At 47.6% G+C, this 12,705-nt stretch overlaps 1 protein-coding gene across 5 annotated transcripts in view; it reads right to left on the reverse strand.

The window, feature by feature from the left end:
- Window positions 1-12,705, reverse strand: part of LOC135915381 (coronin-2B-like) — a 294,501-nt gene that overhangs the window by 22,731 nt on the left and 259,065 nt on the right. For all 5 annotated transcript variants that reach the window (XM_070536931.1, XM_070536932.1, XM_070536930.1 and 2 more), the window contains one exon: window positions 4,523-4,737. In XM_070536931.1, coding sequence (XP_070393032.1) covers window positions 4,523-4,737 — 215 coding nt within the window. The remainder of the gene's footprint in view (window positions 1-4,522; window positions 4,738-12,705) is intronic.

Raw genomic sequence — 12,705 nt, forward strand, 5'->3', positions numbered from 1 at the left:
TTCCTTTGAGTTATATGGTTGTGCGCGATTTTCACTGGGTTTGCTGTACGTGTTAAATATCTATGCTATTAGTGTATCTGCCCTGATTACATTGTTCTCGTTTCTTTAATATGTGTTTAAGGGCTGGAACGGAGGCAGGAGGGTAGCCGTCCTTGCAATATCTAATGCTGGCTGATACAGGGGACTGTTCCTTTGTGTTACATGCCGCCGGCTTATTTCTCAGCTGGTAGGGACATTTAAGGGGAGAGGGATGTGGGAGTCCTTCGGTCTACCGGGGCGCAGTCGCTGCTGTGCCTAAGGCTCCGGACTTATTCGCCATTGCGAGGAAAACCTCTCCCAAATGCCTACCCCTCGATCGCGCGCCGTTTTCCCCGGGCGCCGCGGCCGCGTCCCGTGACGTCATGCTACGCGGCCCTGCGATTGGGTCGTGGGGCGTGACGTAGGGAAGAAGCCCCGACTGGGGACGATCGCCGTGCGCGGGGGAGTCGGGCTGCGACAGGGGCGAGCGCCGGTCACGAGAGGCAAGCTGCAAGGTACGTGAGCGACCAGCTATTTGCGTCCCCCCAACGCCCCGGCCTGGGGACGTTCACGTGCTTTGTCAGCTTGCGTAAGTGTGGCTTGCTGAGTGGCTTTGCGTTCCGCCCTTGCGGTAGTCGCAGGTGCTCAGTGCGTCACATTTTGCGTGTCCGAACCGTCGCAGACCATTGTCGGTGACGGGAAGCGCTAGGTAGCGTTTGCGAACGCATTTCGGCCCGCGCGCGTAAACCATTGTTCGACGCGGCGTGTACCCCGCCTTCCTCGCCATCGGGAACCGCGGGCGCCGAGTGTACTCCGTGTGTTTGGGTGCAGTCTGGCACATGTTGGCCATTGGGGATCAATAAACGCCTTAACTGTCCTGGACGCCGTGTGTTCCTGGGAGAGCGCCCATGCGTACGGCCAGAGCCGTCCAGGTCTTTCGGCTCGGTGCTCGAACCTGCGGTGGGTCTATCGCCGTGCGCCGTCGTGCCGCGTCGTGAGGCTTCACTTCTCGGGGGCCACTTGGCGACGCCGTGCGCGGAGACGTACTGTGAGCCCACAAATGCAAGATGCACAAGGTCCTCTGGTATGCTGGCCCATGCATTTACAATCCATTTGCATAGCGCGGCTGGCGAAGCCCGCTTCAGCCACCCGGTCGGCATCACTGCAGGCTCACCTGAGCGCATCCAATCTGCGTAACACCGCTTGACTGTGTCCTTGAATGGCTTGTTCATGCAAACATCTAAATGCTGCAGCTGAGACGTCATCCCACCAGGGGTAACAACGAGTTCAGTGCCGGATTCGCACAACAGCCTCTTCACTGAGTCGGCCAAATGGCAACGAAATGCATCCAGCAGAGGATGGACGGGAACGATAACAGTGCACCGGGCCACCTATACCAGACGGGCTTTATCCAGTCGAGCGCAAGATTCTTGTTCATCCAGCCTTCCTCATGGCATCTCACGACCACATATTCTGGCGGCTCCTCGCTTCTAGGCACTGTCTTGCGCTTGAAGACGACATAGGGCGGGAGCTTGTGTCCATCTGCCGTGCATGACAACATGACGGTAACTCGCATTTTCTTGGTGCCAGTGGACCGGACAAAAACTTGTTTAGATCCCTTTTCGTGCGTGGTGAGGGGCGATGGCATGTCCAGATAAACCAGCATTTGGTCAGCATTGCCGATTTGGCCTAACTGGAAGTTCTTGGACTTGCGCAGCGAAATAATGTGGCACTGGAAAGCCACAAGCAGCTCTTCAAACGATTCGGGCAGCTTTTGCGGAATTGAAGTTTGGTGGCCAAGGAAAATCCAGCACAGCACATGTAGCCATAAATCCAGTGCTTGTTCACTTTGAAAGACGAGCTCGGTGGCCCTTTTTCTCTGGCACGCTCCTTAGCTTTTGCCTGCATAAACTCCACACTCGCAGCTAGATGCGCGGCTCGCTCTTGGCATACGGACTCTGTCAGGGCGAGTTCGAAGCTTCTTTGCGTTCCACTGCACGCGAAAACGGTTTCCTACTGTTGATGCCATCCATGAATGCTTCCCTCGTTGACGCCAAACTGCCTCCCAGCCACACTGTTGCCGATGTCCTGTGCGGCTAAGATAACCTTTCTCTTGAAAGCAGCCGAGTACTATTTTCATGATCTGGACATCTTGGTCCTTCAATGCGGAATAAAAAAAGATGTACTTCGTGAAGCGTGGTTTGCACGTGTGCTGCCCAGGTGTGCACTGAACAATAACGCAATGATGCTGTAGTCACGCAGCAATAACGAAACCAAGCCGTAACTACGCAGAAATAAAGGAGCCAAGTGATAGCTACTCAGCAATGACGAAGTCAAGCCATAGCCACGTAGCAGTAACAAAACCAAAACTTCAAGCCCAAATTTCCGACTGAAATTTTCGTTCGGATCAGCATATAGTACGAGGCAAAAATTTGGGACGCTAATAATAGGAAAAAAACTCGTGTATTATATGCGTTTTTCTTTACGTTAAGTGTTTACACTCATGTAACCACTTTGAGGTGCCATGTCCACATACGTGGACGTGAATAAAATATCAAATGTGAACATTTTTGCATCATTTTTTACACTTGAATTTTCTCTCGCCTACTAATCATGGGTAATGAAAAAAAAAGTATTTTTTCCTCTGAACAGATATGCTTGGCGCCTGAAGGGGATAGGTGCTGACTGAAGAAGAACCGGGTGCAGCCGAAGCTCTCAAAACTTGCCGTGTTGAGTCTTCAGTTCTTTTAGATTGTGCTGTAACAGTTCTTTATCAATAAAGAATTCTGTAGACTAGAATAGGTTACCATCAAAAGTCCAGGATGTCACAGCAAGCTTGATTGGAAAGTTTGTGGTGGCAGTGCAATCTGTCGTTCGTGCCTGTGTCTTTTATGTAGCGGTGTGCGAATACTGAATAAGTAGATTTCGAATCGAATCGAGAGAAAAAAAAGCCGAATATGAAATCAAATATCAGAATTCACAAAATTTAATGCATGCAAATTTTGGGCAAGAAAATATGGTGCTTCACATGCTCGGAAGTCTCCTAGCATTGCATTACAAGAATCTAGCAAGCTTTCAGCAACATAGTTACTCAGAAATATAGACATACAGTATGGTCTACTCTTATTAAAGGGAAAAACAAATTGGTACGTCAGCGCCGATTACAGCTCAGTTCTAGTGAAGGTCTGGAAAATAATTTACCAGTAGAATCTGTTGAATAGAATCAAGTGCTTTTCTTCCGCTGAAACTAATGCATTAGTGACTCTGTTGTACTGAATATCATTGAGGTTCTCAGTTTACTAATAGTGGACCTGTACTTTGCTGCAATCTTTAATTTACTGCATAGAAAATTCTGCCTTCCAGTTTTTCTCCAAAATGCAGAAGGGCTATCCCAACTTTATAGCAGTTGGGATATCCTAAGGTCTACCATTGCGCCAGGGGAAAGGACCGCGCGTCATGTGACTTGCGTTGCCAGTGCCGACAGTAAAAAGCAGGTACTGTCCGCTCAGCTTCGTTGTCAAGGTGTGGCATGATTTGCCACCTGTCAAAGATTCCACAATCTGCAGGGTCACGGCAAGTTCACGTGATGCCTCTTCCTTCGCGCTCTGTGGTTCTTTTGCAGCGAAAACGAAGTGAAATACATGCTTGAGTGGCATCATGCACAAAGGGCTCCATGGCACATGCGACACTGCGTGGGTCTCAACCATGAATATATAGAATGTTTGAGAAATCGAATAGTACATGTTTGATATTCACACACCCCGTACTTTTATGGCTTATCAAGTTCCCACGGTAAGGGTGGCTGTGCTGTTTCAGAAGCGTAATTTACTAATACCGCTTAACTTAACATTCCTCTCTAGTGCCCATTTTAAGATTCCAGGACAAGACATTATCGGGCCTGCCATGGTAAAACAGTGGTTATGGTGTTATATAATGCTGCACACAGGGTCTCGGGTTCGATTCCCGGCCACGGTGGCCACATTCAGTGCTTTGGGTGCACTTTAAACTAAAAGAACACTAGCATTTCTGCTGAGTTGCCATCTGTGTGCACTGGTCAGAGAGGAACATTACCATTATAACATTAACATTATCTAATATTCCACTGGGTTCTGACGAACGTTGCTGGTTTCCCTTCAGCTTCATCTCGTGCACCCTCAAGATCCGATGCAGGAGGATAGACGAGCTCACAAGGCACAAAATAAGGTGCGGGGAATTCTTTGTTACCCTACCTCTGAAAACCTAATCAATTTGAGAAAAGTTGGAGCAAAGACCTGTTATATCTGGCGCTTAAAAAAACGGAGGTAGTCAAGATTAATCCGAAGGCCTCCATTTGGCCCCTCTCATAGCCAGCTGTTAGGGCGGCTTCTGCACGTTAAACCCCGCAATTTAATGTATGACTGTGGCGACTCTTGTCCAACGATCCCAATTTATAAGTCAGGAAACCCAAATGTGACATTTTTTTCTCTCACTCTGCTCGATACAGCATCATCAGTTCGCAACTTACTTGACTGCGTTGTTGTGTTGTGGAGAGTCGTGGTTGTTCTTTTCGTGGTTGTTGTTGTTGTTGTTGTTGTTGGCATGGTTCGCTTTCTCTCGGTAGTCCACATTGTTCGTTTGAGAGATGAACATGAACTTTCGCTCGTTGTTTCGGTCGGCCGTGACGAGGTTTCGTTCAGAGTTGTACATCACCGGCTTGTGGGTGCGGGCACCTGCACCAGTCTGGAAAGGCAGCAACATCACATGCAAAATACGCCTGGGTGTGACATAATTGTCAAAGGTGCGCTAATGTCTAAAGATCAGCTTTTGTTTCTTGTACTCTGAAAGAAATAAGGGTCAACAAAGAATAACATCTACAAAATGATGATGTATTATGCAGTCGACGTTCATTACAACAGATCTGCATACAGTACACTTCCAGATGTAACGGACCGTACTTCTCACTAAGTTTGGACTGCCTATATTATACATGCAACAGATTAAATTTTTTTTTGGGGGGGCCTAGCTACAAACGATTATAGTCTACAACAGACAAAAAATTTCAGTTATATTTGTCTGGATGAGGCATATACAGTGAAAGCTCGTTAATTCGAACTTCAATAATTCGAATTTATGGATAATTCGAACTGTACAATTTGGTGCGGCCAAGCTCCATAGAAGTCTATGTATAAAAAAGTCCGTTAATTCGAACGCGAGAAGGTTCCCTCACGGATAATTCGAACTACGCTCGCCTGGCACATGGCCAGAGAAACGCGCCTACTGCCTACACACAAGGCTATATTGCCTCCGAAACGGAGAGAACGGCGAGAGAAGGCAAAATCGGACAAAAATCTAACCGACGCGGGATCAGCCAGAAGGCAGCGGCGGCTGCCGCCTCTCCGTTCTACGTAACCTCCGAGACTTCTTGCCCGTTGCGAATCTCGGAGGCTTTGCAAATCTTGTACAGCTGTTAATGTTGTGCGGAGATGGCACGGCAAGCTCCAAAACACAGCGAATCAAGTACGTCGCAGCTGCGCTTGCAATCAAGAACCAACGAATCAGGGCCTTCGCCACCTTCACATGTTCAGCGTCTTTGTCTCGGCAGTCTTCATCGGTTGTGCACCTCTGTTTTCTGCTTAGGAGGTATCGGCCGTCGCGATTCATTGTGATGGTGTTAAGCCTCGGCTAACGTTCGTTTCGGTGGACATCGGTGGTGTGGCACAGTCGGACCCAGAGCTTCGACTTGAAGATGGCGTGTGCCCGCGGCACACGCCATCACTTTCTGACACGCCAAATTTCTGACATGCCCTACTGCTTCCAAATCGCAGTGTACTGTTGCCCTCCTTCACTTTCGTTAGTTCGAACTTTCGTTAATTCGAACTGAAGCGGCTTCCCCTTGCGGTTCGAATTAACGAGCTTTTACTGTACAATGGACTTTGCTGTGCCAGTGTGCTGTTATAGAAGACAACTGAGCCTATGTTTGCTTGAGCACCACTAAGCCTGAAAAAAAAAATAAAGAAGTAATTCCAGCTGGCAATGGTGGCCAGTTTCTATCTAAAGCCATAGGCATTGGTGGTGCTCTTAATGCAGTGAGCAGCAACAAGGACAGATGCACAGTTACCCGTGCAGTATGTGTTTTTCTTTTTTCAATTTTCTTTTCAGTTATTTTTTTAAGGTTTTTAGCCTCATCCATTCAACGACTATTAATCACCCGCTTCGAAGAAAATTGCTACAGGCATCATCATCATCAAAGCCCATCCTCCAGCCAAGCCATTGTAAGACGAGTGACGTCTGATGCCGCTGCCATTTTATCTGTTCACGTCAGCAGGCAGTGCCAGCCCGCAAGTGTTGAGGAAGACAACCTCGAGAAAGAGAAAACAGATTTCTCTGCGACAGAAGCAAGATTATCAGTTCAGTTGGGCAAGGTGAGAAGGCGGCGGACAGCGCAAGAATGATGGGGCTATCCAAACAAACTGGGAACTCAACTGTGAAAAACAAGGACATTTCAGACAAGCAGGCATCTGGCGAGATCAGTGAAAAGGGTTTCAGGCTCCGCAAGGCAACCTTCCCAAACATTGTCTACACTCTTAAAAACATGGTTGCGTGGCGCGTGAGCTGACGACATTCCTGTGAATGGACTGCCATTAAGAAAGCGAGCCAAACAGCTGGCTGTGGCCCTCAAACAAGTCATTGCCACTTTCAGCACTGGGTGGCCGAGCAAGGCAAGGCACTGCGTGGTACTTATGCAGGTCTGTGGTGAATGCAGTCTCTCCGAGTAGAAGACGAAGCAGTTGCCAGCACTTCTTGCCAGGTGCACCGAAAAAGACATTTTGAATACAGATGAAAGTGGTTTGTTTTATAAGGCAAAGCCAAACAGAACGTGCACTGTTCCGATCAGCAGTGCCATGGTGGAAAGCATTACAAGACGAGTATAAGTGTTTTGTTTTGCTGTAACATGAATGGATCAGAGAAAATGAAACTGCTGCTTGTTGGAAAATTGAAGTAGCTCCGCCCCTTGAGGCCTACAAATGTGCTGGTTGAGTGGACAGCTAAGCAAATGGCATGGATGATGAAAGATTCAATGCCTGGCTGCTCCAGTTCGACCGGCAAACTACAAGAGAGAAAAAAAAATAGGTATGTACTCCTCTCTTTGGAAATTGTGCCGGTCACATGAAATCACCAGATCTGAATGCAGTTGAGCTAGCGTGCCTTCCGCCAAACACAAGATCAGCACTGCAGCTAATTCACCAAGGTGTGGTGCATTACGTGAAGGCTGCAACAGAATGTGCCTAGTGGAATGCCTGCTCTTTGTCATGCGGAGCAATCGGTAGTCAAAATGGATTTCAGATTTCCAGTTGGAGTGCTGCCAGGCATTTGGCAACAGCTTGAGAGATCTAACAAAAAACTGCTTTCTGAAAGCTAGGCATAAAAAAACCTTTTGAATGTTTGCCTAGTTGAAAAATTTTTCATCCCATCAGTATAGCCTCAAGTCAGAGAGGTAATATGTCTTTATTTACGTTACTGTGGGTTTAATGATGTACTCAGGGGCCTGAAGTAGTATCTGCAATGCTGCAAAATTGAAACCGGCATCAGCACAGCTGGGCTGTCCCGCCCCAAGCTGAACGATGTGATCGTTAAGTGCTTTCCCCATTGAATGCCGACTCGTATAACAAGCCACTTACTGGGTGACCATGGAAACCAGACTTTGTACATTGTTACGATCGACCAGCGGGATAAGTGACCTTCCAGCCTTTATTGTCAAAACCACCTACCGCGATGAATTGCTTCGGGAGGCTCACAATATGTCACTTTGGGCAGACCAGTGAAGACACAAAGGCGAAACACATTTGACGGCTACGGGGCTGATGGATGGCACTTGGTCGCCGACCCCAATGCTGGGACCGAAAAACTCCAGTGAAAGTACATTATGCACCGCTTCATTACAGTCGCTGCTGGGCTATACCAGGAGCCAAGAGGCGCAAATCGAGTCAAGCATGATACCCCCATCTATGAGCATTCCCTCCTTTCTCTGGGACAGCGAGCCATGTGTGCATGAGGGCATTTCTCTAATGGCGTCCAATGAACATAGGTGCCGGAGTGATTGTGTGCCCTCCCACCCTCAAGGCGACTACGAGCGCTCCGATTGGAATATGGTGTGACCATGATTTTCCCTGGCTAGGGACAACAGAGGGGTTAAAAGCAGACATTTTTGATGTAGCTAGTGTATGCTTCAGTGCTCTGGTGTGTGCCCTCCCAGAAAGATGTAGTCTTCTCTTACATGTAGCTCATGCTACGAGAACGATGTACTGCACTCCATGCTCCAGCCAGTACAGTGATCCCTTGTTCTGCAAATAAGTTTGCGTCTCCTATGTAAATATCACCCCCCCCCCCCTGCCCCTTTCCATTTCTCCAACTTCTCGACCTCATACTTTTCATGAAGGAAACCCCCCTCATCAAGAAAGCTTGGACGATGGTGTGGGCCTCCTTAGCCTCAGCGGGACATCCTGGTAGCATAGGCCAGCTATCCGATACGAGATGGATCGGCGGCATAGGCTAAAGAGTGACCTTCACTGTGACGCTGTACTCCGAGGCCACAACTCCCGAATCCTACAGTATGCACTGGCTAGAATTTTGTTTATCTTATACAGCAGTGTGGCATCGACCGAAAAGATCGTGTTGACCTGGTACTGCGCAAGCAGAAGTGCGTGCAGTACTGCATGGCTCGCAACTTTTTTTGGCCACTTGCCGAAAATATGGTAGAACACTTTCCCTTATCTGTGAATATCTTATTTACTTCCAATATTGCAGAATTTCTGTGATAACATGCACAATGAAAGACCTGGCACAGTTATATGTGAAGTTACACTATTTCATGACATGTCACAGCCCCAATTTTGGATAGAACGGACCTTTGTTGTTGGATTGCTGGACACCATTGTAACGACTCCAGACTGTTATTATTGTAGCTGTTGTTGCACATATATTATGTACCTGTTATTATAGTAATATACATAATCTTTAAACCTTACCTTTTCTTTTTACTACAACAAACATGAATGAAAATGTGTTTTCAACATGTTTTTTGCATTACTACAATCACCAAAAACACAGGACAGCAAAACATGTTAAAAATGTGAATGCTCAACGAGTTTCATGGGGCTATAATGGCAGAGTCACCATCTTAAGCTTAAAAATCTTTCATGTGCAGGGACAAAATTGTCCGTTTCAAATGCAGTTAAATGGAGGGCACTGAAATATTTCAGAGATCTGCCTCCTATACATTGTTACGAGCCATTTGTCCTGTGGGTATAGAAGAACATTCTGAAGTGTAGAGTGGACAAGAGGAGGATGAAGTGAGGTCTATCGTCTGCCATATTTGTTGTTGCTGCCCCACTTTTGTTCTCCTTGTATGTACATAATGTAAGTAAACTCCCATTTCTGTAGATCTCCACGTAACATTTGGGTGGAGTTGCAGGGTCTATCACAAGCCGGCGTTCTCGCTAACCGATTGCCCGTCGCTCTCCACATACCCTCGCCGTCCCTCTTCGGAAAACTGAGCAACACAGCTCTCGGAGATGATACTGCATTAGTCAACCGACCCAGAAATTCTCTATTGGTCCTGGCCACTCGACAAAGTCTTTTGGACACAGAAGTGGACGGTGTGCCTGCTTCGGTGCTCATAGACACAGAGACGCAATTATCGGTTACGAGTGCTCGCCTTTCTCGTCATCTCCACAAGGTTCTGATGCCTGTGGCATTGGCTGTTGTCCCTGTTGCCAACGGTGGTGCGTCTTGCGTCAATTGCATATGTACTGCGAATTACAATATGTATGTACTGCAAATTACCATAATAACAGGTACATAATTTATGTGCAACAACGGCTACAATAATAACAGTCGGGACTCGTTACCATGGCGTCCAGCAATCCAACAACAAAGGTCCGTTCTATCCGAAATTGAGGCTGTGACATGTTGTGAAATGGTGTAACTTTACATATAACTGCGCCAGGTCTTTCATTGTGCATGTTATCACAGAAATTCTGCAATATTGGAAATAAATAAGATATTCACAGATATGCGAAAGTGTTCTACCATATTTTTGGCAAGTGGCCAAAAAAAGTTGCGAGCCATGCAGTACTGCACGCACTTCTGCTCGCGCAGTACCAGGTCAACACGATCTTTTCGGTCGATGCCACATTGCTGTATAAGATAAACAAAATTCCAGCCAGTGCATACTGTAGGATTCAGGAGTTGTGGCCTCGGAGTATGGCGTCACAATGAAGGTCACTCTTTAGCCTATGCCGCCGATCCATCTCATATCGGGTAGCTGGCCTATGCTACTGGGACATCCCACTGAGGCTAAGCAGGCCCACGCCATCGTCCAAGCTTTCTTGATGAGGGGGGTTTCCTTCATGAAAAGTATGAGGTCGAGAGGTTGGAGAAATGGAGCGGGGCAAGGGGGGGGGGGATATTTACATAGGAAACGCAAACTTATTTGCAGAGCGAGGGATCACTGTACTGGCTGGAGTATGGAGTGCAGTACATCGTTCTTGTAGCATGAGCTACTTGTAAGAGAAGACTACATCTTTCTGGGAGGGCACACACCATATTCCAATCGGAGCGCTCGTAGTCGCCTTGAGGGCGGGAGGGCACACAATCACTCCAGCACCTATGTTCATTGGACGCCATTAGAGAAATACCCAAAGGTCCGTTCTATCCGAAATTGGGGCTGTGGCATGTTGTGAAATGGTGTAACTTCGCATATAACTGCGCCAGGTGTTTCATTGTGAATGTTAGCTTTGCTAGCCACCAGACTTAAGTTCTATTCACCGTTCTTCACCAGCGTCCACATGAAGTCATCCTCGGCCCTGACTTCCTGAGTGCCCATTCCATCCTCATCGACTGCTTCTCCGGCCTACTACCGTTGGAACTCCCTTCTGTGGCCAATCTCACCACTGAGTCACCACTGTGTTTATGCGTCGCCGAGTTCGTTCGCCTTTGGCCAGTTACCGCGACGTATGTCACACTGACCTCAAATCCCATGGTTTGTAATGGCAACTATGAGATCTCTCCTTCCCTTGACGCTCTTTTAACAAGGTGTGCAACTCTCCCTCACTGCATTGCGACTGTTTCTGTAAACCGCGCATGTATCCCTAGTCTGAAATTTGGATGCACACCACAGTTGCTTCCCGAAAGTATCACACTGGGCAGCACAGCGCCTTTAGATGCGCAAGACCCTCGGGCCCTTACTATCAATGCACCGCAATCTTCTGGAAGCCCTGACACCAGCACTTCATTTGTTGCCTGTTTTGACGCAGTGATTGCCCCAGACCTTTCGGCTGTTCAGTCTGATGACTTTCGTTGCTTGCTAGCTGCTTAAAGCAATCTTTTCGCCCCATCTGAGCCAGACAAAAGTTGTGAATCATTGCATTGAGACTGGGAATGCCAGTCCCATCCATAGGTGCCCTTACCGAGTGTCTGTGACTGAATGCCGTGTAATCTAAACAGAAGTCGAGAAAATGCTTAGAAAGAACATCAAACCCTCTACGAGTCCTTGGGCATCCCCTGTGGTGCTTGTCAGAAAAATGAGGCAACACTTGGTGGTTCTGCGTCGACTACCAACGTCTAAAAAAGATTACTAAGAAGGACGTGTACCCTTCGCCGTGAATTGATGACGCCCTCAACTATCTGTATGGCGCACAGTACTTTTCTTCTACAGACCTTCGGGCCGGCTACTGGCAACTTGCTGTTGATGAAAAAGACAAGGAGAAGACTGCCTTTATAACACACAATAGGCACTACCAGTTCAAAGTAGTGCCATCTGGCTTGTGCAATGCAACAGCAATGTTCAAATGAATGATGCACGCCCTATTTCGTGGTTTCAAGTGGTTTACTTGTCTGTGCTATCTCTATGGCATCGTCATTTTCTCGCCTACATTCTCCCGTCATCTAGATAGAATCTCAGCCTATTCTGCATGTCCCTCATAATGCATGTCTTCAATTTAACTTGGCCAAATGCCACTTCAGCCACCAACAGATCACTGTACTTAGCCATCTTGTCTATGCTACAGGTATACGGCCTGACCTTGCCACAGTTATGGTCACTGCTAACTTTCTGAGACCTCGTTCTATCAGGATGTCCGTTCCTTTTCTGGCCTTTGCTTTTATTTTTGGCGGTTTGTGAACGATTATGCAGAAATAGCACAGCCCCTAACCTGCTTTTTTAAGAGAGATGTGACGTTTTCCTGGGGTCCTGAACAAGCATACACCTTCTCCTAGCTATTGAACAACTAACATCACCACCAGTGTAGGCTCACTTCAACGAATCTGTGGCTACGAAAATCCGTAGCGACAGAAGTGGCCACGGCATTGGCGCAGCTGCCATGGTCAGGACTGTCAGGACTGGTCAGGTCAGGACGCCAGCAGGGTCAGGACTGCGTTATTGCTTATGCCAGCCACCTTCTTTAGTCTGCTGAGCGACACTATTCAATCACAGAGAGAGAGAGTGTCTCGCTCTTGTTTGAGCCATTGCCAAATTTTGCCCTTACCTCCATGGCCGACCCTTCACTGTCATTACTGATCACCATGTTCTTTGCTGGCTGTCGTCTCAAAGATTCCACTGGTTGCTTTGGTCGTTGGGCACTGTGCCTTCAAGGACACTCATATACAGTCGTTTACAAATCTATCCGCTTGCATTGTGTCTCTACGCAA

The sequence above is a fragment of the Dermacentor albipictus genome, chromosome 4, assembly GCF_038994185.2.
Source record: "Dermacentor albipictus isolate Rhodes 1998 colony chromosome 4, USDA_Dalb.pri_finalv2, whole genome shotgun sequence".
Classification (NCBI taxonomy): domain Eukaryota; kingdom Metazoa; phylum Arthropoda; class Arachnida; order Ixodida; family Ixodidae; genus Dermacentor; species Dermacentor albipictus.